A 25,096-nucleotide genomic window follows, 5' to 3' on the forward strand; every position below is an offset into this window, starting at 1 on the left:
AACGATGGCTTGGAGACTTAACAAAGAGGTCTGGTGAAGGAGAAAGAAGAATGAGGAGTTGGACTTCACTTGACTCAATGTGGGGGAAAAAACACTCCGGTCAAATGATTCCAATCTGCAGGAGTGCATTATCCGACCACCTCTGGCGATACATCTTACAACTAGTAGTAGTAGTAGTAAGTCGGGGACTTTCCCCATTAGGTGGGGCCCCGACTCCACGACTACTCGTAGGGTGTCTTTGGAGGGGAACTTGTGGGTAGTTTGTCATCGTGCGGAAGCCCCGCCGATAAGCCCAACGAGGAAATTTCTCCCACTCCAAAGAGCTCGACATATTCCTACAGCTCCCTTATAATCGCCAATCCTCACCAATCAAATCACAATGGCACCGCCTCGTCGAAAGGTCCTGGCTACGGCCGAGGAAACCATGTTCCCACCGAATGAACTGGCCGAAACCCACCACATCGTGCGAGGACTCAAAGGCACCGGCAACAATATCTACCAAATTGAATTCCCAGACAAGACACAAATGTTGGCTGAGCTGCCAGCGAGATTTCGATCGACCTTCTGGATTAAGCGCGGTTCATATCTTCTAGTCGACACCAAGGCACAGGAGGAACGGGACAATAAAATTGGCGCGGAAATTATCAACATTGTGCGGGATGAAAAGGCCTGGCGCAAGGCCCCATTTTGGTAGGGGATCATTCTCTCTTCTCTGCTACGCTGGTTTTTACAATAGATCGCGTTTTATTAATTCGCTCTTCCTCCAGGCCCAAGGAATTCGTGAAACAGCCAATTGTGACTGCCAATGCCAATTCCGACTCCGACTCCGAGGAGGAATCTCGCGTGGGAAAAATGCCCTCCTCTGATGAGGAGTCTGACGCTTGAAAGAACCTGCCAAATTCAAAACGAGGATTCAATGCCTATCGTCTATTGAGAACGGGGTGCTTTTCCACGCTCACCGCCATCCACCTCCCCGAGCCCGCTGATGAACACGCCAAATACCTGAACGGCAAGGGACAAGACCACCGCTGCCGAACTGGCGTTGGTGCTTGGGTACACGTTCCAGGCCCATTCCTGAACCGCCCACAGGATATAAATCAGAACGGGGTGGAAGTTGGCCTGCCACAGGAGGAATGGGGAGGCCCAGGCCAGATATGCGAAGAACTGGTAATGCAATGATCTGGCGCAAAGCATGCCGATCGCCAGTGAAGTCAGCATCATGTTCATAGTGAAAGTTTTGGATAAGGCGATGCGAGGTCTCCATCCGCGGAGAAGGTCACGGGCAAAGCTAAAAATTTTCATGCCCGATGGCTTGACCCAAATGGTTGAGAAAAGCCCCAGGAGGGAGAGGTGCAAAGCCAGCAGACCCAACGAGAACTCCTTCGAGAGGAAAGTTTCTTCTCCGACAAACCTCCAGTTAACGGTCCACTTGAACATAAACTGCCGGGTTAGCTCAAAAGCCCGATTAATGTAGCCCGTGTAATTTTTGCGAGTGAAGGGTCTTGCGAGCAACATCTGTAGAATTTGTATCAGTTTGCTGCCATCGATGTAGAATTTCCGGGGAATCTTGACTCACTTGGGGCTGGAAAGCTACAATCGCCTGAACAACGCTGCCACGCAGACCGTTGTCAAATGCGCTGAGGACGGCAATGGCTGGTGCGAGCAGAACTAGTGTCATTTTGACAGAGACCCCAAGAGACCATGCTGTGATGCCAAACAGGGGCTTCTTTTTCATCCAAGAATAAATTGCAAGCCACATAAAGAAGGCTGCAATGCCATCATTGAACATGCGGAGCATGTAGATGCTATGAAGCCGCTTGGACAAGACGAGGAGCGGGAACAGATATGGCGGCGCTTGAACCTGCCTATAGCAAGCAATGACGATAATGAGAGTCGCCAGGTAGATCGCCGCGAAGATGATCTGTCCTAGGAGGATATCGCGCCCTTGATCGGTGATGTAGTAAAGAAGGGCATAAATGTAGACGTGGCCGGCAGGATAGACGAGGGGGCCAGTCGAGCCTTCGATAGAGGGATAGTTGCGTTCACCATCGAGATATAGCTTCACTTGCTGCATGTAAGTCGTCCAGTCAATCTCGGTATCTGTCGTGGACGGGGTGCGATTAGCTTGGCCTTGTCCGCGACGCGACAGGATGAGACGCGCACTCACAGGAGATCTTCCAAATGACAAGTGCGCACAGCACTGCATCACCTAGGATAAGTAAGGGCCCGATCCATTGTGTGTGCCTTGGGTGGGTTAGCACATTGTATATAAAGCGCGCCCAGGGGCCCATTGCGATGCAAGTGTTTGAGGCGGAATGTTCCAGGGTGGCTTGATCCGGACTTTTGATGTGGGGAGTGCGACTGGCTGTTGACTACCCTAAAGCTCTACCAAATAAAGACCCGCTTGTTAGGTACAAAATTACCTCTAGCTTCCCTCAAGACCCCAGATTACTTTGCACTTTTTTGGTCCTAAGGGAATTTTAAATTTTTTATATATTCTAATTACTCTTCTTAGATATCAAGCCACGCACTGTGGTGGCAGACTCTTGTTCACAATCCTGAATGACATACAACGAACCATGGAAGAAAATGCCGAAATCGAGTTGGGTAACTTCAACCAAGTTGAAGGTCATATAAGTCATCAAATAAAGAAAAATCCAAAAGAAGATCAATCGATACCATGGAAATAGGAATCTACCAAAGCACTTTTTGGCCTACCGCGCCTATTACGGCGTCGGACATTCCAAATTGGATCCAATACATCCATCATTCACATCCATGAATCCTTTTCCTCTCATCTCTTTTCCTTCTCCTCTTTCTTCAATATTCGCTCTTCATTCTCCATATTTTCTTCTCAACCAACCCACATCTTCCGTGTTTGCCAATATACTAAACGATCGACAAGAATCGCGAGTATTACGCACGTCTAGTTCGCCCATCCGTTCTCCTTCTAAATATCAAACGACCCAAATGGCTCCCATAAGTGTGAAACACCTCGAGGACGAAAGCCAGTGCCTGTCTCAGCTGGGGGTTTTCTCAAAGCTACCAACAGAGATCCGTCTAGTGATATGGGAAGCCAGTTTTCCCGATTCAAGAAAACCGCAGCCCAATCTCACATACCGTAGACCTGTGCCTGTGAATAAAATGGCCAACATCCTATGCAGCAGCCGTTTCCTCTATCATGAAATTGCACCCCTGTTATAACGGAATTTCAAGTTCAGATTTATTATCAATGACGATGGCCCTTATGAGATCTGGATCAGTTTTCAGGCAACGTCTAGAAGATTGCATATTAACCGGACCTTTTCAAGTGCGACTGCTACAGAAGAATTCCTCTCTCGCTTCCCTTTTTCAAAAATTTCGAGACCACATTTTGAAATTGAAATTCACGGTGAAGAGTATCTGCTGGTTGATTCGATCCTCCCGTACTGGATGAAAGTCAACAGTGTTGTCGATTTTTTGAAGAACTGCCGACTCCTCCATATGTCCATGTGAATTTCGTGAAGTATTGGGTTTGGCGAAGTGGATCTGTTAGACAACATATGAACTATTTCACATGCAATGCCACTGGCAGGGAATGGTACTCTTTGGCAGATCATGACGTCCTTATTCTGCCCTTTACTTGCTTCACTAACTGGCATTACACTTTACCTGCCGACCTGAGAGTCGCAATATTGAAAGACCCAGAGGCACTCGAGCAGACACAGTTACACCTCTTCAAGCTAGAGAATCCTACTGAGGCTGATGGATCTAACGAAGTCTATACAACATTCGACAATTCAGAAATGAGCCAGACACACTACGTCTATGAGCCACGGGAGACGCCACGGATCAAGGAATCGGTTAGAAAAGTAAACGCAAGTCATAGGGAGACCATGCAGTCTCTTATAGACCGGTACGTCGATGTCGGAGTTGGCGATGAGTCTCAGGATAGACAACTTCTCGTTACCTATGACAGGATTTGGAATTTGCTATTCCCTGCCACTCGCATTTCTATTTAAAAGTCTAATACCCGGGAGCCTTTCAACTCATTTTGTGCCCGGTCAGAACGGAGGGATTCATTTACAACCCGAGAACCAGAAAGGACACAATAGGAGTGCGATCATCAATGGAGGACATTCGATGCACAGGTAACCAGCCATGTACCTAAATTGCTTAAATGAAATCATGGAGTGCTGGCTCAGTAAATGGCTTATTGATTCTTCGGTTTAATTTATTTTCTGTTGTACAGTTTATACACGTACACATCTCAAGTGTAGCTTTCGCTGCGGTATATCCATCCCCAATACCCGTAATATTCGAACAACCATCGTGCGAGGCCTTATACCTCAACAATTCCAAATCCATGGTATCATTAAACAAGTGACGAAAAGAGAGAATATGCAAAGTTGAATGAGAGACAAAAGGAGAAGACTCAGAACCAGTGTGTTCTTTACTGATCTCCCACGGGTGCCTCTGTTGTCTGGCGCTGCTGGTCTCCGCGAGCATTGCGGAATCCCAGAAATTCGCCAATCACACCCTTCGGTTTTGGGATAGGACATTCGTGATTCGCTTGTGTCAACTTCTGAGCCTCCGCTTCCATCTGGAAGAACGTGGAGACTTCCTCATCCACGGGGCCGGAGGAAGTCGGGAGGACAGGGTGGGCAGTTTCCGCGTCCATTTCGACTTCCTTTCGCCTCCGACGGCGAATGCGTGGTAATTGTTGACCATCGGCTGTGATTGTCATTTCTGAGTCGGCGAATGTGCGTCGAGGGGCCGGGCAAGGGAAGACGTGTGGCATGCCAACAACTAGCAGGGATGCGAGGAGAGTGCCGGCGAAGAGGCCGGTTGTAGACCGCGAGCGGGGGTGAAGATGCGGCGGCATTGTGTGGAAAGGAATTGATCAATGTGAAGGGCGAATCCGGGGGGGGGGAGAAGGAAAGCGTAGTCGACGTCTTCGACTTTTTTTCGGACTCAGGCCATCGAACGGCTCAGGGTGAGGTGGAAGCACGGAGCGAGATGGGATGGGATGGGAGGGTGGAAGAAGCGCTGTAGAGGCCAATTGGGAAGATCCCACGAGCCCGCAGTAGTTGACAGGGTCTGACAGGGCTGTTAAGGACGATCCGGGGGTGGTTGATGATCGCGACAGCGGAAGACGAGGAGGTTGAAAGGTTCTGGTGGGCATCTAATCTTATCTGCCTTCGGCGTGATTGGCCCGCAGTCCAGCGCAGAGTCAGATACGCCCACGTCCAGCCCGGTTCTGCCGCTCTCCGTTGTCTCGCGTTGCTCTGCTCCTGTCTCTGCTTTGCCCTGCCCTGCTTTGCTTTGCTCTTCTTTGGGATATGGCGCAACAATGAATCTGGATTTTTCGCGCGAAGGAGACTGACTGTCTGTTACTGCCCGCTGCTTCTGAGGGTCTTGTTTGCACCCCCGCCTCCCCTTTCGCTATCCGCCTCATCTTCCCTCCATCCACCTTCCTCTTAAACAGCCACCATGAGTGACCTTGACCGGTATCGATCGCCATTGTCTTATTCCCCTCACTCTACCTGATTTACTGACCCATCTTTCCTTTACAGTGCGATCGAGCAGCTGCGGGCTTGCCGACTCATACCCGAATCACAAGTCCGCGAACTCTGCTACAAGGCTCGCGAGCTCTTGATTGAAGAAGGCAATGTCGTTTCTGTCGATGCGCCAGTCACAATTTGCGGCGATATTCACGGCCAATTCCACGACTTAATGGAGCTATTCCGCGTGGGCGGCGATGTTCCAGACACTAACTACCTATTCATGGGCGACTTTGTCGATCGCGGCTTTTACTCACTTGAATCCTTCCTCCTCCTCCTCTGCCTCAAAGTTCGATATCCTGATCGCATGACCCTAATTCGTGGTAATCACGAATCGCGACAGATCACAACCGTCTATGGATTCTACGATGAATGTATCCGCAAGTACGGCAGCGCCAACGTCTGGCGGTATTGCTGTGAAGTCTTCGACTATCTCGCTCTGGGCGCGATAGTCTTGGGCGCAAGCTCAGAACTCGAACCGACTACAGCTTCCGCGAACGACACAACACAATCCACCATGCCAATAGATGATACCGAGCTAGAGACCGAGGTGCTGAACTCGCGCGGCGAAGTCACTATGAGCACTTACCGTCCGCGACAGCGTTCTTCTTCCGACGCTTCCACCGACTCGCGAAACATCTCCCCGCCGCGGGATATATCCGCCACCCCTGGTCAACTAGGCGCGCCCACGAGATCAGGCGCACCTGGTACAGGTGCCGGTGGGGACAGCAACGGCAGCGCGCCTGGGAGTCGCACGGGCGCTGTTCTCTGTGTGCACGGTGGTCTTTCACCATTAATTGATTCAGTCGATAAGATTCGACTGATCGATCGCAAACAAGAAGTTCCCCACGAGGGAGCCATGTGCGATCTGCTCTGGTCAGACCCAGACGAAATCGAAGGTTGGGGCTTGAGCCCGCGAGGTGCAGGTTTCCTCTTTGGCGGTGATATCGTCAAACAATTCAACCACCTAAATGGCTTATCACTTGTTGCACGTGCCCATCAACTTGTCATGGAGGGTTACAAAGAGATGTTCGACGGCGGTATCGTTACAGTGTGGTCTGCTCCAAATTATTGTTACCGGTGCGGGAATGTTGCTGCTATCTTAGAGCTAGGCGAGGATACAAGCAGTGGCGGCACTGTGGCCCGCAGTAATGGAGAATATGGACGCAGCAACGGCGTCATGGGAGCGGATTCACTGAGCACCGTTGTCAGTCCCGGCCGACGATACCGCGTGTTTGAGGCTGCGGCGCAGGATACTAGGGGTATGCCTGCGAAGAAGCCCGTCGCCGATTATTTCTTGGTGAGTGAAACCTGCTCCCCGATCATGTTCCAATTCCTCTTGAAGAAATGATGCTAACAGTCGACCTAGTGATACCATCCTTTGCATACATTTCACTGCTATCTCTCGTCTATATGGTTTTCGGAAGCTTCTTGGGTCGAAACTGCATTTTGTGAATTGGTGTTTTTGTATTTGTTGTGACTAATGATTGATCATGATGGGAAGTTTTCATCTCTCGAGCTGTGAATCTCGACTTGCCAATGCACTAGAATTAAGAGAGGAACGTTCTCTTACAAGAAGGGCAAGCCAGATGCGATAAACATAGTATCTAAACGCCATCAAAATAATAAACCCCTCCCAATTTGTGGTATCATGGAACACAAGCATGAAGTAGATACAAAATTCCAAAGCGTCAATGCTTCACTCTGTGCATGATGCTGCTAATCTTGGAACTCCGATAAAACCTCTAATCGTTAAAATATGCAAAGGAAAATATCATTTATCACCATGGGCCATCAAATTTGGGTGTGCCGTTCTCTGGCGACACACTGGAATTGTGCATCCCCATTGAGGCCTCGGCTTGGTTTGGGGGACCGTTTACAGTGTTAGATTGCGATGCCATAGCCATGAGGTTGACATGGTCATCGCCGTACTGAAGATGAGGTGCTGGGGTCGGGATACCAGGACTCCAAGGACTCCAATTTTCGACTCCAATGTCCATGGTGGTAGCATTGCGAGACCACCAATCTTGACTCTCTTTAACTAGACTTTCAGGGGCCCCAAAATTAGTCATAGATGAGAGGTTAGATGAGGTAGGCTGCGTCTCTACATGGGCCCCGTTTGCATCGTACCAACCGCCTGGGATGGGAGAAGGAGCGGATGGATTTGAACCTGCAAACCCCGTAGGTACTTGGTAGTCCATTTGTGATAGTGGTCGGAGATACGTCGGTTCTGGTGGCGGAAATTCTGGTCTTTGGGCCTGGGCTCCGAATACCCGGCGTGCTATACGCATTGGTGGAACTGAAGTTGCCATGGTGGTCGCTGGAGGGTATTGAGGGGCCATAGACACCCCCGACAAAGTCGCTGTGTTGGTTGTGGTGGGTTCCGGACGTTGCACCGCAGGGGCCTTGTTGCCCCCGGGTGAGAAGCGCCCTGGGCTGTTCATGGAGGGGCTCAAATTGCTGAAAGAGGTTGCCGCAGATTCGTCTGATATGGATGTGGGTGAGGTAGCTTGGTCCCAAAGCCCCCAAGACCCCCACTTGTTATGAGTTCGTTCGAAAACAGCACTGGCTTCGATGGGGAGATGGACCTGCCACTTGTTGGCGGAGATTTCAAGGATGCGCAATGTGCGACGCGCGCACAGCCAACATTCGGCCATTTCCTCGAGGTTTCTCAGCCCATGAACGATGTCTCGTTGAGCATTTTTCTCGGGAAGATTCAAAAGGTGAATGGTGCAAGCAGTATGAGCAATGTAAACAACCACGTTACAAATCTGCTTCAGACCATAAGTCCGTTTGTACATTCGCAAGAGTTTAGATATCGCCGATGCTGCTTGTGTGCATATCTTGCGTGGCGAAACATGTGAAGGTAGAGGCGTGTTCGTCTTGGTGTATTTTAAGAATGGCCGATAAAGATGAATGAGTAGGAGTTGGTTGAACATGCTAGTAGAATTGTGAGTATGAGGTTAGAGAGAACAGGATTCTGGTGGACATACTGCATGACTAGGACTTGGGGTAGCTGTCCTTCCTTTGGCTCGAATTCTCGCGGTAACTGCTTTTTCCAGGCTTCAAGTCGAGTATGAACATCGCTAAGCTTTTTCAACTCTGATTGTTTTGGTTGCGACTTTTCTAACTCCGATGGATGGTAGAAGAAGGCAAGGAGATCGCCGCTGATCTGACAGAGTATCGATATTTGTAACGCAACAGCTCGAGTCCGCGAAGCTTGACTGTGGTCTTGGCTTGCACCTGCGTCTGTATATGGTGCCCAAAGTTCTGTTTCCTCGCTCGGAAACACCTCAAATTTCGGTATATTCGTGTTCGATGAGGATAGCTGTGGCTGTCGCCCAAGGTAATTTGACCAACATCTAACATACATTAGAGATGCTCAAAAAATGCCGCAAAAGTTCTCGAACACGTTCGAATCAAATAAGTCAAAGGAGAGATAGGGGGGGAATAAACTTAGGAAACTGACTTATCGATGAGGTAGCAACCCCAGAATGTGATCCTCCTTGCATCAATTTCTTCTTCGGTTAAGTTGTGTGAGCCAGGGGTTGTGGCATCGACATTCAAGCCAAGATCAAAGGCCATGCGGAAGCTGAGCCCGCTATAAACCCAGCCTTTGCCTTCGCGGCCACACCCAGCCTCGCGCACAGACATGAGAGCAAATGCCTGAACTGTACAAAGCTTCGCATTCTCGTGCTCATCATTCTCGAGAACCATTCGCTTAGCTTCTTTGAAGAAATGGTCACCGGCGGTTGCAAGGTTGTTAGGATCGGAAAAGGCCCCCCGCCACGTAGTGAAATGACACCCCAGAGCTAGCATGGCATTGACCAGCAAGGCTGAGCAATATGGACTTGACACACCACGAACATAATCCCGATAGAACATGTCCTTAGCCAGGATTGTGAAGAATGGGTAGTGCCATGTAAAATACATCGTCAAGAGATGACTAACGAGCGAGTCATCTTCCGTGACTTGTGTCCAACGTCGCACAGGTAGCATATCATTGGTAACCGAAGCAGCCGGGGCTTCTTGAGGAGACGTGAACTCGTGTAATTCTGAGCCAGGTGGAAGGAAGATGAGATTGGACGTGCCGCCAATGAATTTTCGAGAACCATCTAGTAGGAGTTCGCTCATTCTACCCGATAGTTCTAATTCAAATTGATCGACTTCAGCCGCGTTCTCATTTTCGGCTATTTCCCCCACAGCTTCTGTCGTTGGTGCTGGAAGCCCTCTATCTCGGGTGACTATGGATTGGGCGACATCTTCTAGATCATCACAAGATCGGATTTGGCGCACAATTTCAAATGCGTCTTCTTCTTCATAGTTTAGCAACGCCTGAATCAGGGTTTGTAGCGTGGTGTGCTTAGTTCGCAAGGCATCGGCATCCTTCTTATAAACACCCTTGCGTCGGTGATCAGAGTTTGGGTCATAGACACCTGATATCAAGTCAACAAAATTGGTTCTTGGGCAAGAGACAAAAGGTTCACAAACATGGCGTATGGTAGACCGAGGAGCATGCAGCACAACTAGGGAGATTCCCATCGCACTGAAGGTCCAAAGATTAGTGGCGCCCTCGCGTGATATTTGGATAAGCCTGACAAAACTCAACGGACCTTAGATTTTCGCCTACGACAGGCGATGCAGGCCGTGCTGACACAACGCCTTTTAGGCATACCAGGTTCTGCAGACATGGTATCGAGTCCTGCAATAGGTGGGTTCCGGGACTTCAGGATCTGAGGGGGGGTGCTTTTTCCGCGGAATGTCATCCCGTACTTTAACGTCGTGGTCGCAGATCAATGGTCCAATTTTGAGTGAGATCGACACGAAGGGTTCCCATTTTTCATGAACATAAAAGAGAGCAGGAAATTCTCGACGGACCAAGATAGGAGGGTGAAACACGCGCTGGTGGCTACGAGCTATGAGAGATGTCAGTGCACAGGAGCAAAGGAAGCCGGTCAGCCCGGAAGACCAGCTGTGCTAACTAGAGAGGGAGAGAGCCAGGCCTTACGTTGAGATGCCAAAGTCCTTTCCAAGTCTAGGTATCAGAAACACATGCGGCTACTGAGAGTTGGGGAGCTGTTGACCCCACGGGAGGACCGATCGACCCACACTGGAGGCGGGGGTGGTTTGAAGAAACAGAGACACCTAGCCGATCTAGATGCGGTCTCAGTTCGAAATGCAGTTCAACTAATTGGACACAGCTGCGAACAGAGTAGGGGTTATCGCCGGTCTCTGATGCGTCACATCGGAGTCCAATCGGAGAGGGGGATGCCCGCGCGCGGGACGATGCGATAAGCAGCTGACTAATTACGGGAGATTGGGTGATATATCAAATCACGTGACTCGATTCTTACCTGAGGTGAGACTCGATGTTTCGGGCCTATCCTAAGTATAGATTCTACCGTACTCGTCCAATTTGGATAGAAATTGACACACCGAAACAGGGCTTCTTCACATGGACCACCGATGCGCAATCAGCCGGTGAGAGTCAGGGGCTTGAAAAAAAGAGCCACTACCAATACCACACACCGCATGATGTTGACCGCCCACACCACCGGAAAGCAGAAAAGCCGCCAAGAGACCAAACAAAAAATAAACAGTTTTTAGTATAGAGTCTAACTGCAGTAGTTACCGACACAAGTACGCTAAATACAAATTTGTGCCACATATATTACGAGCCTAATAACAACAATACCGTCGAACAGGAGAGAAGAGGTTGGGTCGACAAGATAGGTATACACCGCTGCCTCTCTCGCTTAAGGGGGAGGTCCACTGTGCCACGTCGTTCTCTTCGCCTTACCTTTTCAGAGAGCCTGCAGCCACCCGTTGCCCCGACTGGACCGTTCGATCGGTCGATGCCGGCGGGTCCCGACGACGCATTCGTAAACGATATGTACCAGCAGTTTTAAAATCAGCCGCGGTAATCCCCTGTTTCATTTTTCGTGGGAAAAAAGGTAAGAATTAAAAATTTAAACAAAAGTAATACAAGTACTAGTAACAAAAGATAAATCATGGGGAAAAGGATCGTCCTTTCGGAAATGAGACGGGGTAATTTTTATTCTTTGCAGTCTAGTAAGTGTTGGCTGTGAACGGCGTTGTTTTTATCTGCAGGCACGGCACTAAACCCAACCTTAAACGACCCACCCAACTTGAAAGGGCTGACCTACAAGTCGATAAGTGTGTATTGTGTGTGTGGTGCGTATATTATTTATTCATTTTTTTTTCTTCGTGTTGAGGGCCAAAGTGGATGTGATGAGTGGAATCAAAACAAACCATGACTAACTTCAGTGTTGGAGGGCGAATGGCAGTGCCTGCATATCTGGATACATACTAGCGCGACTGTAGAGGAAAGAGAAAAAGAAAAAGAAAAAAGAAAAGGAGGGGGCCACAGGGCTTTGATGGATTCGATGGATCCACCGGGCGAACATTCCACACGCCGGGGTCCGGAGTACAATAGGAAAGAATTCGATGTAACCATACACAATACCGTACACACACAATACCCTTGAAGGACCCAAGGGATCCCCAGCCCAATCATCCGCGTGCTGCGTAACCCTTTCCCACAATTACCGTCACACGCGTACCTGCCCAATACATCTTATCATCCTCTGAGATCACCACTTTCCTTATCTGCCTTCGCTCCTTCCCCATTCTCTCTCTCCTCTCTCTCCTTCCCTTCAAAGCATCTCTCTTCCCCTTTCTCTCCTTCTCTCTTCCTCTCTTCTCTCCCATCTCTCCCTTCTCGATATATACCCCCAAGTGGCCCCCTCGACTTTCTACAGTAAAGGGTCTGTCAGCACAGCCTACTTCCACTGCACCTCACCAGCCTCAACTTGATTGACTCAGTGGCTGGCCTGACTCCCACCGCGGCGGGAGTTCTCATCACCATTTCCCCGTTCAATGTATCTCGCCCAACACCTCGATCAGAGTGCCTCGTCTGGCCACCGCCTTGCCTCAAAATACCAAACTAGCATGACTCGATATTTCACCTAAGATGATGGTCCCAAGAGCCTTTTTGTTCACATCATCTCAGCCCCAGAAAGCCATGCAGCCCTATGGGTCAAAGGAAGAAGCCTCGCGGCCAGCTTTGCACCGCTCAGGCTTCTATCCCCCCATGCAATCACGGAACCGGCTTGGTTGGTGCCGCACCTATGGTCATTCCCCCAAAACGTGACCCTCACACCTCGGTCCGCCGTGATCCGCGTTCTCGCCCCTCAGCCAAAACATCCGCATCGTCTCGTCGCTCGTCGTCGTCTTCTTCGTCAAATGATCGGAACATACCCACCTCTGTCGCCTCATTGCTTAATGCGACGGCTATCCCCGTTCCGCGGCGGACATGGTCCACCCGAAGGCCTCGGAAGGTTCCCCGAGGCAATCATGTGGAGGAGTTTAGTAGGATGCTGAAGGAAGACATCAAATCAAGGGATGATGACCTGATGAATTATGTTGTAAATTCACCTCTGGACATTTTACTCAGTCCACCTGACGAGGAAAATGACAAGGAATCGCCGGGCAACGAATCCGAACGCGAATCGCCTTTCTCTCTAGGGTCGGCATCAAGCGACTCGATCCCAGCACTCGATCATGACGGGGCATCACCATCTAGCTCCATACTTCCACCAACTCCGAATTCCCACAAGAGTCTTTGTGACCGTCGCTGTCTGCGTTATTCGCCCTCTGAGGATTGTGCCTTTGACCACCCTCTTCTCGAAACTGAGATTGAAGAGGATGAATTTATAGAATTCGTGACTCACGATGAAACTATGATCCATGAAGGACCTCGTTCAAAGGGTACCGCCTCCATTGGATCTTTCCCACGTCTACGGTCCTCATTCAAATCAAACCTTACTGCGTCATTACGAGCTATAAGATCTGCAGCACAGTCAGTTTCGACATTTGCTACACCCTCGGTTCAACCGGAAGATTTTCTCACTCGGAACCTTTTCACAATCACCCCCGAACTCACAGACGATCGCCGACCGGCACCCATGCGAGACCCACCATCTCCCGCACTAAGGCGTTATCTAAACCCGACCCCTATCTCCCCAGCAGAGATGTACGTCTATCATGATCACCCCCATGATAAACTGGATTCGGTAAATGCGTGCCCGGTTTCTATTCAGATGCAAACTTACCGCCGCTCCCGCGGTCGGGGTAACCGGCGCAATCATTTCCACGTGGTCGCCCCGAAGAATCGTGATCAATACATCACCTTCGACCCGGAAGTTCCTCCCATGTCCCGCCAGCGTGAGCCCCGTGAGAACAGTGACTTCCTTCGCATGGTCGTGCTCGAGATGAACATGCGCCGCCGGGGCAAGCTTCGTGAGGACATCCCCACACGGGCCCGCATCTGGCTTCCACCACGGAAGAATAATCCGCATCGTTTAACAGGAGAATACGAAGATGGTGAAGACAATGTCACCGTCCCTTCTCGCTGGGTTGGCGTCTCAGTCTAACTGGCTGCTATCAAAGACATTCCCGGACTGACGCAGAGCGCAGTTTAACCGGCTGTCTAGTACATACACACAACCCTCTTTTCTACGACCCCCTATCATACAAGCGCGGCGTTCTACCAAGACGAAAAGTGCCCCGGTTGGCACGACTCCTTCATTTGCAACATACCCTTTCAATTCCCTTTATTTAGCTTCTGCTTCTTACCTCTATACCAAGATATCCCAACAATGAAATCGACAGAATTCTCTCAGCTCCTGCTAGCCTTTAGCGTATATTCCTAGTGTGGTACTTGTAAATACTCGGTAAAGGTCTCGATCAATCGAGTCGAGAGGATTTACTTTGGTGGCTGCGGGATGATATCACGCCGCGTCCATGAGATCATCCCCAAATGGTCAGCCTAGATCCCCGCATGAGCGATTCGCCAAATCATCCCCCAGCCTAGCTTGGCCAAGCCCTGTCTCGTGTCTTCGCAGATAGACTATCATTCGCAATAGGATAGACATTATATCTGGTGCTTGATGAGGTTTCAGTGCTTGGACCCTTCTCGGGTTGTTCTCATTACCAGACAGTGCTGACGTTAGGTCGATCCCGGCACCCGTCCTTAGGGTATGCAATGGTCATCGATTTTAACTTTGTCCGATCAGTGCCACAATGGGAAAGTTATAGCATACTCTGCATTTAGACGGACTTAAATTGTAGTTTATTGACGTGATCACATGATGCTCAAGTACCTCGCCCTTAGGCAGTGAGTGTGAGTAGTGCGTGTTTAAGAATGAGTACTGTTTGAGGCAGATATTTCACAAAGGAAGACGAAGATCATCGCATTACGCCCAGCACCGCACCTTAATACGCTGAATTAATTTGACAAGACAGAGAAACATTCCACCCGCCTGCACGCTGCATGCAAAGTAGATAAAGAATGGTTCGTGCTACCCGACTCTTTGAGACTGTTCATCAACGGAGTGCCTGGAACCCTGTGTAACGTAGGAAACGCATAGATTAGACATCGCTCTAAAGTATTTGATCGAAAATATATAAATGGAGGGCAGAGGGGAGTGGGGGAGGGAGTCACTTACGCTCTTCGTCTAACAGAGTGCTGCTTTTCCAGCTCTCCTCAACCCACTTGGAGGTGACTAGATGCGGCACTTTCCGACCCGGCAGAGCAGCCACCGACTTTCGCAAGGAAGCGATATCCGCTGATGATGCGGTCTCTGGGTTCACAATGGCATGGGTGATGCCAGGGGCTTCCAGAGAGGTGGCGATGTTTGCTCCCGCAAAACGAGCGGTATTTTGTAAGAGCTTGAGACTTAGGTCAAGTGATGAAGTACCATCATCCTCCCCATTTTTCTGATTGACTGGCGAGAAGAGGAAGAACGATAGATCACGGAAAAGCCATCCACAAGGTGCTGTGTACCCTGAATGAACCTTTTCTTGGATTCGAGCCTCGATTCTTCGCGATGTGGATGCATCGAGTACAATTCTCGCTTCCTGCTTGGCAGTTCCCATTTGCTGAAGAATCTAGGTTTTTTTTGTTAGAGAATCCGAATCGCGCAATCCAATTGGATGTTTTGAGATACTTACCTCTTTGAGCTCTTCGATGCTGGTGTCACGGGCATAACTGTCGCCAAAACGGTCTGCATTGATATTGATCTCGTCATCTCGGTCTTCCATGATAAAGAACATATGTCTATAATTGATGTAAGAAATCAGCTCGTTTGCTTCACGAGAAGCTATAATTTACCTTGGCTCAAAGGGAAGGATCAGATCTGGTAGTCCAACATCTTTGACATTCTGCTTCACGCAGTCAATCAACCAGGATGGTCTGATGATGTTGGTGTCGCCGACTTTCTGCAAAGAAGCCACCTTGACCGTTCCTATGGCTTATGTTAGTGCGCTCCGGGGGAATAGGTTTCGAAACCCAGATATCACGAAAAGCATACTTCTCTCTGCGACGCAGATTGTATCTAGAGCGGCAGTGTTAGTTTGGTAAATTCTGCCTCCGTTGGCTTTGACCAACTGTTCCAACTCCGCCTTGGACTTCTTTTCTGGGAAAGTTGACTCGGTCATCACAACTAATGCGCCGTCAGTAATTGCCTATATCAAAAGAAGGATTGCCGCAAGGCTCACAGAAGTTCAAGTTGTCAAACACATGGCCCGAGGGGCCTGAGTATTGTGCATTGCTCTCTCCGTCGTATCCAGCAATCTTCAACGGCTTTTTCGTTGCCCGCTTAAGACGCTTCTTCCGAGAGTTATCGACATCAAATTGCTTCTCCTGCTTTTCCTGCTCGGCATTTGATTTCAGGTTCAAAAAATCCTGGACTGAAAGAGCAGTTTTCCAGTTCTTGTCTTTGCGTAGTGTCTTGAAGCGTGGAAAACGCACTGTCATCCCCATGCGGAACGAGTCACTTTGGGTGACAGAGGCTGCTTTCACACAAAGAACAATAGAATCGCTTGGCTTGATCCACATATCAGGTCGTTCATTCTGGGCATCACCCCCAGCCAACTCTATCAAGTGTGTAGGTGGCTTTTTGGTGTCCCATTTGTTCCACTTTCCATCTGTAATGTGGCGTACTTCTTGGTAGTCAGCAGCAGTAAATCCTCCTCCAACCTTACAAAATGACCAGAATTTCGAGGAATCCGTATTTTGCGAAGATTCGTGGTCGTCGACGCGCAAAGCGCAAAGAAAACTCGCTAGAAAGCCACCTCTGCGGCCTTGGCCATAATAACCACCGACCACGGTAAGGTCAAGAGACTCGCCGAACTCAGTCATGTAATCTGGCTTGACCTTCATCCAGTCGTCATGGCGCTCGTTGAGACGATAGGGCGATCGAGGGTTCTTGAGAACAAGACCTTCAGACGCCTCTGCAACGACCTTGCGCAGACACGTTTCTACCTCGGCTGCTGTAGTCGCTTCTTCATAAGGAAGAATCTCGAATCGACGATGAACTGGTTGAAGGGCTTTTTGCAAAGCATTGCGACGGTCGCGGAGAGTATATTTGGTCAGATCTGCGCCATTCAGGTGCAGAATATCAAATACGCGGAACAAGGGTCGCGGCCCTTTCGAGAAAGGATTGCGTTGCTCAGCTATCGCCGCAGTCTTCAGAGTGCCAAATGGAACGAGGGCGTCTTGCTCAGGGTCCCAAGTAACCATTTCTCCATCAAGAATAACACTTCGCACTCCATTCGAAAATGCATCTTTCAAATGCCGCGTCAGCGCACCATTTTCATCGTGAAGGCCATTTCCGTACAGATAGGTATAATCTTTGGCTTTGCGGGACCAAAACGCGAATTTCCGGCCTCCAGGGACAGATTCATCAGGCGCCATATGGAGCTGGATACGTTCACCATCCATCTTCTCCTCGATCCAGAAGACTTGATCTTCCTCGGTTGGTTGCATCCGAGCTACCATCTTGTCAAATGAGTGCATTTGAAATTGGGCAAGTTGAGGCTGGAAACATTGCATTAGAGCAATGCCACGGTCATCTCCCTCGAGTCTGATATTCGGATCATGCAACTCCCAGCATACGCGCCGCAGGCTGCTGGAAATGTTGTACAAGCTCTCAGCATCTGGGTGCCATGCATGGAACATGGTACGCTCCGTAGCCCCAACCTTCATCTGGCGTAAAATGATACGAATGAGCCATGTGAGCTCTTCCGGATTCATTTTCTTGTAGAATTCTGCTAGAATAGGCGTTTGCTCCTCTTCTTTTGAGGCGATTGAGAGCTTATCCAGCTTCTCGTTGACCTCCTCGATCGTCAAGTCACCCGGCTCTGTCCGGAGCGGCCGCTTCGCGAGAACTTCATAGCACCGTCCTGCAAAGTCTCCCGCCATACGCCCTGTGGATTGGCTTGGAAGCTTCCAATTCAGAAGAGTCTGGCCGTCTTCTGATTCCTTGTTGATTTTCATGATCTTCACCAGCATCTTCCCGATGACCTTTTCTTTCATGCCATACATCGCACGATCTCTGTCTTTATCTGGAAGAATGAGTCTGAATGCAGGGTAAATGTCGTCGCCGACATCTTTGCGCCAGCGTGCGATGAAGCGAATGATAATATCACGACGGAGCTCGAACGGACTGAGGCCTGCTGCTCCTTTTCCATGAGGCCCAGCCTTTCGACGGGCTAGACTTGAACCCGCAGGTTTCTTCCTGATTTCACTGAGAGGGTTGAACAGATTGAGATAGAGCTCGTGGAATGGAAACGTTGGGCCGCGGTTATGGGGCCGATTTGGATACCTGTGTTTTTGAGCGGTCAGTAAGCTTGCAGACAAGGAATCAAGTGGCAATTACTTTTCATCCAGATTTTCCCCCAAGTCCTGGGGATTCTCTGGCACGATCTCGTCGGAATCCATGGTGGATGAAGCTCAAAGAAGAGAAAAAGGAAATCCCCAGGTTTTGGTTGTCCTAGTAGGAATGTTTCTAGGCAGCGTCGGCGATAAGATAAGGAGTGGAGGTGGTGCCTGCCGGCATGTGACATCATTGGGCAGCGTCCCATAGCTAGCAATGTAGATGTCCAATATGGAAGCATCATTTTACGGTTATCCTATTCGATGAACTACTCGTAGTTGCCTGACAGATCTTTTTAACTATAGCTAGCGGGGTATGTCTATCAAGAAATAAGGAAAATTATCCATCAGCGAGCATCCAAAGAAGTACCATGGCCCTGCTCCATATCACGATTCTGCGACATGATATCCGCCAGCTGCGTTAAGGTCGCGATCAGTTTCTTCGATATACCCCACGCCGTCAGACCAGATAGTGTTTCACATCCCATTCGTAGGATCCGCTCTGGGCCCTCGGGGGAACAAATATCCCCGACGCCAGTCACATTACCCCTCATCGCATATCCTTCTCGTACAAAAAGTTGAACGAGCTCATCATCGCACGGCCGGTCTAGATGAATAAAATTTGGCTCCTGCGATACATCCCCTCGATTTGACTCGGAACGCGGACTGGAATCCTGAGACTCAGTTGTGTGGCAAGAACCATATGCCCATAGTGTCAGCACCGCGAGGAAAGCGGCTACTGGTTCGTGGTAGGCACTTGTTGAATATCGTCGAATGTGCCAAAGAGTCACACCGGCGTGGATGATAGACAAACGGGCCTTATATTGGTCGTGTTTTACCCATCGCCAGATGTATTGCCACTCGAGTACTTGCTGTCGTTTGTTCCATTGTGATCTGTCCGTGACTAAAGAATTTGCCAGAGAACGGATCTCGCGGAACGGTGCCAGTAGGACGAGGCGTGCAGTGTGAAGATGGAGCACGGTGGGATGTTCAAGGCCAGCAGCTTTTGCAGTGGTGCTGTTGGCTGTCCAGTGTAAAATATCTAGACAATCACATGCACTATTGCGCCATTTGGAGTAGGATGGAATCCCCGGTAGCCATACAGAGCCTGTGGGAATTGCGGTCTCACAAGACTGCTTTTTGGCAGTGGGGTTCCAGAATGAAAGAGGCCGACGAAAGTAATCGCCAACTTCCCACATCCGTTGGTAGAGGGCGTGAATGAGAAGAATATGGCTGAACTCTCCGATTCCCGAAACAAGTCTTTTTTCAATGTACAGAATATGTACAGCATCATAGAGAGATTCATTGCCTAACAAGTCAGAGTAGACCATGGGCTGGAGAAATGAGTGAAAAGTACCTATTGAGTTTGCCCATTGCTGCTTCCATGCCTCCGCGGAGTTCGCTTCCCACAGCCTCTCATGTGCGGGTAGGGCAGCCTGTCCGTCATCTAGTGAGAGAAGGGGACGCTCTTCAAAGGAATATGCAAGTGTGCTGTCCAAAAGCTTCAAAATAGTTGTTAGTGTTTAGAATTTGCGCTTTCGGACGGGGTCCTCCTACCCAAATACAGTATCCAGTTCGTTTGCGGACCTCTTCGTGGGCCCACCGGGTCCAATGGGCGTCATCTGAAGTCCTGCTCGACGTTGGTGTCTTTTTCGAACGGGAGGCCAGTAGCCATTCGTGGTTCGAAAGCGCCACCAGATCACTGAAGCTACTCATGGCAGAGCGCTGATCTCCTTCATTGCCACTATACAGAAGTCCTATGCAATTGAGCAGCTTGGCTTGGATCAGATCGAGAGCATACTGATTTGGGCTGCCTATGTTCTTCTGTTCGAGTAGATTGATAAGTAAGTGAAGACACGAGAGTACTAATAGATTACTTACCTTGGCTAAGAAGGCTCGGCGTATCATTTCGTGAAATGCAGCAGTACCTTGATCAGTCTCAGGGGTGCCTGAACAATGGCATCCAGTCGCCACGATTGCTAAAGTCAAGAGCCAATGACATTGGTTTGGATCGAATGTGGGAAGGTGGAGCATCGGATAAACGGTTTGGAACGAATCAAAGTAGAAAGCAATGTATCGATTGCATTCATCTGCAGTTGGAAAGTGCGTGGACTCAAACATTTCAAAGAATGGATTGTCGTTGCGGCATAGTAGAAGAAACTCGCCGTATATTTCATCATATATAGGAGGGTCGATTGGCCTCAATGATCGGATGGTACGTTCTGAAATGTTCTCCACGCGAATCTCGCATGAAATTGGAAATCCGAATTTCCGCGGAGTCCCCTCGGGCAACGAATTCCCGGAGTGGGGGGGCTTCAACTGAGGAGATGGACCACGAAGCTTGCTTCTTTCTGTACCTAGGAAGTCGAGCGCCAGTGCCATCAACATAATACTGCCCTGATAATTTTGCTGAATCCACTGAATCGACATTTGCTGATGTCTCGCTAGTAACATTTGAGAGTCTCCGATGACTGCCCAACCCCGTCCCGAGTGATATATTTTCAGACGATATTTGAGGGACATTTCCAGACAACGGCGGGCTGATCTGTCTTGTACCGATAACCGGTGGCTGCCATGTCGCGTCGGCGGCATAAGAATTTGAAACGGGAGGCTGGCAGTATTGTGAAGGGGCTCCAGATCCTTGACTCTGATCCCTAGGCGTGAAGAGCTCGTTGGGCAACCAGTTTATTGTAGAGAGCATGGACTGGTCGAAAAACGATGGGTCAAATTCCATCGCCATCTCTGAGTTTCCGGTCATGTCAAGATCCATCTCAACTCTTGAACCGGGTAGACTTTGCTGAGTTTGTCTCAATCCGGAGCTCATGCTTGTTACTGATTCGTCTGCGTAGAGATTCGGCGGAATAGGGTTGGCAAGCCCATTATATGGCTGAGGGCAGTCATCCTTCTGGTAGACCGTCGGTGGTATCTGTGGTGTAACTGAAGTTTTGTTTGAAGGTGGCGCATAGAGCTGAGGGTTTGAGATCCCCGCCACTGAAGCCCTCCCATCTGAATCAGTCAATTGGGATGGGGTGTTTGCGGGATGGTCCTGGCCTGAAGTAAGAGGCGTCCGTTGTGAATCGTTCATATCGTTCACAGGTAGCTGTGTTAGCTGGAATGACATTGTACCCTCCATTATTGCAGAGTCTGTGTGGTCTGCGTAGGGCTTAGGTGACAAGGGCTCATTGGTTTGTGGTTCATTGTCCTCCGTGACAGACAGGCGCCGTGAGGTTCCATTTCGAGCCTTCGCTTTTGAACGTCGTTCAGTGGGATACTGACACTTAAGTGAGCGGGTATCACATCTTCCGCATGGACTGCCACCACTACAGCGCACTCTAGCCATTGCACAGCCATAACAGGCCCGAAAAGTCTTGACAGTGATTCGATGAGTGCGGTCCTTGCCCCCATCGCCTCCTTGTGTATGATGGCTCAGTTCGTGTCGATGTAGCGTATCACTGAACGAGCCGCATCGGTCAATTTATCCGAAGAGCTACTGTAGCTTAGGACCTGCAACTTACGTTCGAGAGAAGTGGCGGCCACATTGTGCACATTCGAAGGGTTTCTCCTTGGTATGACTGCGCAGATGTCGCTTGAGATGTTCTGGTCGCCGGAAGGTACTGCTACAAACCGAGCATTGGACACCAGGAGCACCGGCTGAATCTATCCGGTCCCCAGCACTGAGATGTCCATCTAGACCTCACAGAGTCATAGTCAGTCATGATGCCGGTGGACCTTTAGGCCTTTGGGATGATGCGCAAGCTTGTTCTTACCCGCCGCATAGTCAGTCTCCGATAGCATGTCGCCTCAAGGAAGCACATGCGGATCAGCATTTCCGGATTATGAGAATAGTCAGAGCATTATCTCCCCGGTTGCCTTGCAGGGCTGTGCAGAAGGGAAGAACAGGGGGGCAGCTTGAGGGTATAATAAATTGTTCCCACGCGCTGGGCTGCGGAGAAGGCTGGAGGCACGCGATTGGTCTTCATCTAAACGGGCCGGCTCGGTTAATTTGATCGAGGGGAAATCTGGGGTTGACCAAAATGCCCGAAGGGATCATCGTGGGGCTACCAGATGTGACTTAGGGTCCGGTAGGTGGTAGGTGGTAGGGTGGTGCAATGCGGTGCCATACGGGGCCTTGGAGACAAACTGTATATGATCCATCAAGGCGAGTAGATTCATCTCTAGTCTCCACTGTTGAGTATAATGGATGAACGAAGCGAAGAAGAGAAGTACTGAAGCTCGCCCAGCCCCAGTCGTGCACGCACCGCTGGTGGAGAACTCGGGCGTCATCGTCCTTCTTTTTTCCTGCAGTGCAACACCCACTCCTATTCTTTCTTTTCCCATCACAACCGTGGCGTGACCTGATCTTTAAACTCTCGTGTCTTCGGCGGAGTTTGCTTCCATGAATGGCGAGATCGCCGCGAATCCGCGGTTGGCTTCTCCGGCTTCCCGAAATGCCTCCGCGCTACAAGGCGCCTCCATCGCCTTTCAACAATCTCGTCCATCGTCTACAGTGAACAACCCTCCCTCTGCTGCTGCTGCAGCCGCCGTGGCTAGCAGCTGGAATCGCCATGCAGAATCCAATCGTTCGAATATGGATTCCGACCCTGCTCCTGAGGTTGGCTCGGTGCGCGACAAGATTGGAAGGTTGGCAACAAACTCCCTCTCCCCGCCTACTAGCGACCCTCGCATGAGAGGACGAACATCCCCATCCCCATCCCCATCGTCCCCCGCACCCGAACAGATTGCCGCCAGGCTTGCTGCCTCGAGATCGCCCGATAGGAGACAGGAGGCATCCTCCGCCACTGCCGCCGCGAGGCTCGGTGCAATGCGCAGTGCCAGCAGAGCAGCGCCGCCACCCCGACCCGCCGAAGAACGACGAGAACTACGCTCACCAACCCCAATTCGACCTACTCCTCCTCCTCCTCTCAAAAGTCCCGTGGACAGTATGCTTCCGGATGACCCTCCAAACATCGGTCTCGAATCCAAGATTCGGCGCCCGCCGTCTGTTCAATCCAAAGCAAGTACTGTATCCAGGGCAAGCAGTGTATATTCCACAGCCCCGAGTCCTCACCCCTCTATTACGCCTCGGTCCCCAGCTGTGCCCATCGAAGATTTTAAACCAGCTCTTCCTCCGCGGTCCTCTACAGGCCTCTCCTCTGCGTCGTCGATTGTGTCCGCAGCCGGGTCGATCAAAAAGAAACCGGTCGGGGCCGGTGGTGGATCCCTGGTTCGCGCAAACACCCCGAGTATGGGGTCAATATCGGTGGCATCTCACAACAGTAGCTCGAGTGCGGGCGGCATGAGCGAGGAGGCTCTATCCAATGCCATTGTCGCGTCCTCCTTGGCATCGGCTCGCGCATCGCCCGTATCCAAATTAGCTCCACCACCTCCCCCACAACGGCGTCGGGCGCGATCTCGGTCCCTCTTGCAGCAGCTAGCGCCTTCGCCGAAGAGTGATCTTTCAAGGACGCCAAGTCCACCCAAGGGCATGCCACAGACCCTGCGCGGCATACCGAAAGCCGACGAAGCCGAGGACCGTCACCGGTCTAGAATGCATTTGATCCACAAGCATCCACATAAACATCATGAAGGAGATCGGAAACGATGGCGCCGCGAGGTGACAGAGAAGGAACGTAAACGCTACGAGGGTGTTTGGGCCTCCAACAAGGGGTTGCTCATCCCTCCGAGCCGGGGCAATGACGGAGATCGACGACCGCAACCTGCGGAGATGGTGCTGAACCTTGTTGTACGGGAGATCTGGTCGCGCAGCCGCTTACCACCCGCCATCCTGGGACAAGTGTGGGAGCTTGTGGATCACCAGCGTGTCGGGTTGCTGACGAAAGAAGAATTCGTGGTTGGAATGTGGTTGATCGATCAGCAGTTGAAGGGCCATAAGCTACCGACCAAAGTACCGGAGAGTGTGTGGGACAGTGTTCGGTATGTGACAGGCATTCGATTAACCACGACGGGCAGCAAGGCCTATCCGTAGATTCCCAAACAGGAGGTTCGATGGATCCTCGCTCTGTGACGCGCAGGCTCGCCTTGGCAGGAGCAGGATGGAAGCGATGAGCAATGAGACATAGTGCATGCATTTACATTTACATTTACATTTACATACATCTTCATCTGATACTAGTATTTTATAATTGGAACTTGAAGTTTTCCATGTGCACCATAGAGCATCTATACTTTCTCTAGTACCCCTAAGTATATACTAGTACGCATGTATAGGTAGTTGCATCAACTAGTTGTTTGTACTTTGGATTGGTCATCCCCAGGTGTATAGCCCTATGTACGGAGTATTAGTACTCGTACTAATTGCTGCATATTCGCCGTCCCCCTTCTGTGTCTATCCCTCCCTAGCGGGCTCCACCTCCAATGCCGAGAACGAGATCGAGACGAACGTTGTTTGCGAGAAAAGTGACTATCCATACACACCAGTTCTAAATATCATTCTAATTATCATGCTTCTTCTCATGCTTATCATAGCTCCAAGGCATCGCGCCACTCTTTGCCACGTGATCCGGTAAAACCGGAGAAGAAAAAAGGAACAAGAAGAAAAAGAAAATATTCTTTTTTTTTAAAGGAGCCCCTCCACACCCGACCTGATGAAAACCACATACTACCTATGGAGTAATAGTAGGTGTATAAGGAACATACCAGATTACTCATACCTTTGTTAACCTTGGAATTACCAAAAATGCCCAAACCCCCAGCGGTTCGCATGTTAAAAAGGTTGACAAATTGCGGGCGTCTGGATCACCGCAGAGCAAATCCCGAATCTCCACGCCTCGGGATTTGCATCATCCATCAAGCA

The 25,096-nt window shown here is 50.1% G+C and overlaps 9 protein-coding genes across 9 annotated transcripts; 4 read left to right on the forward strand and 5 right to left on the reverse strand.

Moving 5' to 3' along the window:
* Positions 1-379: 379 nt before the first annotated feature.
* On the forward strand, positions 380-885 carry N7481_010625 (putative eukaryotic translation initiation factor eIF1a-like protein; the record flags this gene model as incomplete). Its single annotated transcript, XM_057269844.1, has 2 exons — positions 380-690; positions 768-885. 2 exons carry the CDS (start codon positions 380-382, stop codon positions 883-885), a joined length of 429 nt encoding a protein of 142 aa, XP_057117018.1.
* Positions 886-927: 42 nt separating this feature from the next.
* Positions 928-2,291, reverse strand: alg3 (dolichyl-P-Man:Man(5)GlcNAc(2)-PP-dolichol alpha-1,3-mannosyltransferase; the record flags this gene model as incomplete). The annotated part of the gene is made up of 3 exons (XM_057269845.1): positions 928-1,515; positions 1,577-2,100; positions 2,168-2,291. 3 exons carry the CDS (start codon positions 2,289-2,291, stop codon positions 928-930), a joined length of 1,236 nt encoding a protein of 411 aa, XP_057117019.1.
* Positions 2,292-4,432: 2,141 nt separating this feature from the next.
* N7481_010627 (uncharacterized protein) lies at positions 4,433-4,864 on the reverse strand (the record flags this gene model as incomplete). Its single annotated transcript, XM_057269846.1, has 1 exon — positions 4,433-4,864. One exon carries the CDS (start codon positions 4,862-4,864, stop codon positions 4,433-4,435), a length of 432 nt encoding a protein of 143 aa, XP_057117020.1.
* A 608-nt stretch (positions 4,865-5,472) lies between these two features.
* N7481_010628 (serine/threonine-protein phosphatase) lies at positions 5,473-6,915 on the forward strand (the record flags this gene model as incomplete). Its single annotated transcript, XM_057269847.1, has 3 exons — positions 5,473-5,489; positions 5,556-6,843; positions 6,913-6,915. 3 exons carry the CDS (start codon positions 5,473-5,475, stop codon positions 6,913-6,915), a joined length of 1,308 nt encoding a protein of 435 aa, XP_057117021.1.
* A 409-nt stretch (positions 6,916-7,324) lies between these two features.
* On the reverse strand, positions 7,325-10,234 carry N7481_010629 (putative C6 transcription factor (NirA); the record flags this gene model as incomplete). The annotated part of the gene is made up of 5 exons (XM_057269848.1): positions 7,325-8,483; positions 8,537-8,905; positions 9,013-9,979; positions 10,035-10,089; positions 10,157-10,234. 5 exons carry the CDS (start codon positions 10,232-10,234, stop codon positions 7,325-7,327), a joined length of 2,628 nt encoding a protein of 875 aa, XP_057117022.1.
* A 2,364-nt stretch (positions 10,235-12,598) lies between these two features.
* On the forward strand, positions 12,599-13,999 carry N7481_010630 (uncharacterized protein; the record flags this gene model as incomplete). The annotated part of the gene is made up of 1 exon (XM_057269849.1): positions 12,599-13,999. The coding sequence occupies one exon, from the start codon at positions 12,599-12,601 to the stop codon at positions 13,997-13,999; it is 1,401 nt and encodes a 466-aa protein (XP_057117023.1).
* Positions 14,000-15,065: 1,066 nt separating this feature from the next.
* Positions 15,066-18,348, reverse strand: N7481_010631 (DNA ligase (ATP) DNL4; the record flags this gene model as incomplete). Its single annotated transcript, XM_057269850.1, has 6 exons — positions 15,066-15,515; positions 15,579-15,684; positions 15,739-15,871; positions 15,938-16,069; positions 16,125-18,232; positions 18,287-18,348. 6 exons carry the CDS (start codon positions 18,346-18,348, stop codon positions 15,066-15,068), a joined length of 2,991 nt encoding a protein of 996 aa, XP_057117024.1.
* Positions 18,349-18,629: 281 nt separating this feature from the next.
* N7481_010632 (uncharacterized protein) lies at positions 18,630-22,077 on the reverse strand (the record flags this gene model as incomplete). The annotated part of the gene is given in 7 exon segments (XM_057269851.1): positions 18,630-19,591; positions 19,640-19,784; positions 19,840-20,106; positions 20,164-20,700; positions 20,711-21,734; positions 21,798-21,969; positions 22,050-22,077. 7 exon segments carry the CDS (start codon positions 22,075-22,077, stop codon positions 18,630-18,632), a joined length of 3,135 nt encoding a protein of 1,044 aa, XP_057117025.1.
* A 601-nt stretch (positions 22,078-22,678) lies between these two features.
* On the forward strand, positions 22,679-24,268 carry irs4 (the record flags this gene model as incomplete). The annotated part of the gene is made up of 1 exon (XM_057269852.1): positions 22,679-24,268. The coding sequence occupies one exon, from the start codon at positions 22,679-22,681 to the stop codon at positions 24,266-24,268; it is 1,590 nt and encodes a 529-aa protein (XP_057117026.1).
* Positions 24,269-25,096: the final 828 nt, after the last annotated feature.

The sequence above is a fragment of the Penicillium waksmanii genome, assembly GCF_028829765.1.
Source record: "Penicillium waksmanii strain IBT 27052 chromosome Unknown utg000009l:1.0-4314994.0:1.0-4318279.0, whole genome shotgun sequence".
Taxonomy (NCBI): Eukaryota; Fungi; Ascomycota; class Eurotiomycetes; order Eurotiales; family Aspergillaceae; genus Penicillium; species Penicillium waksmanii.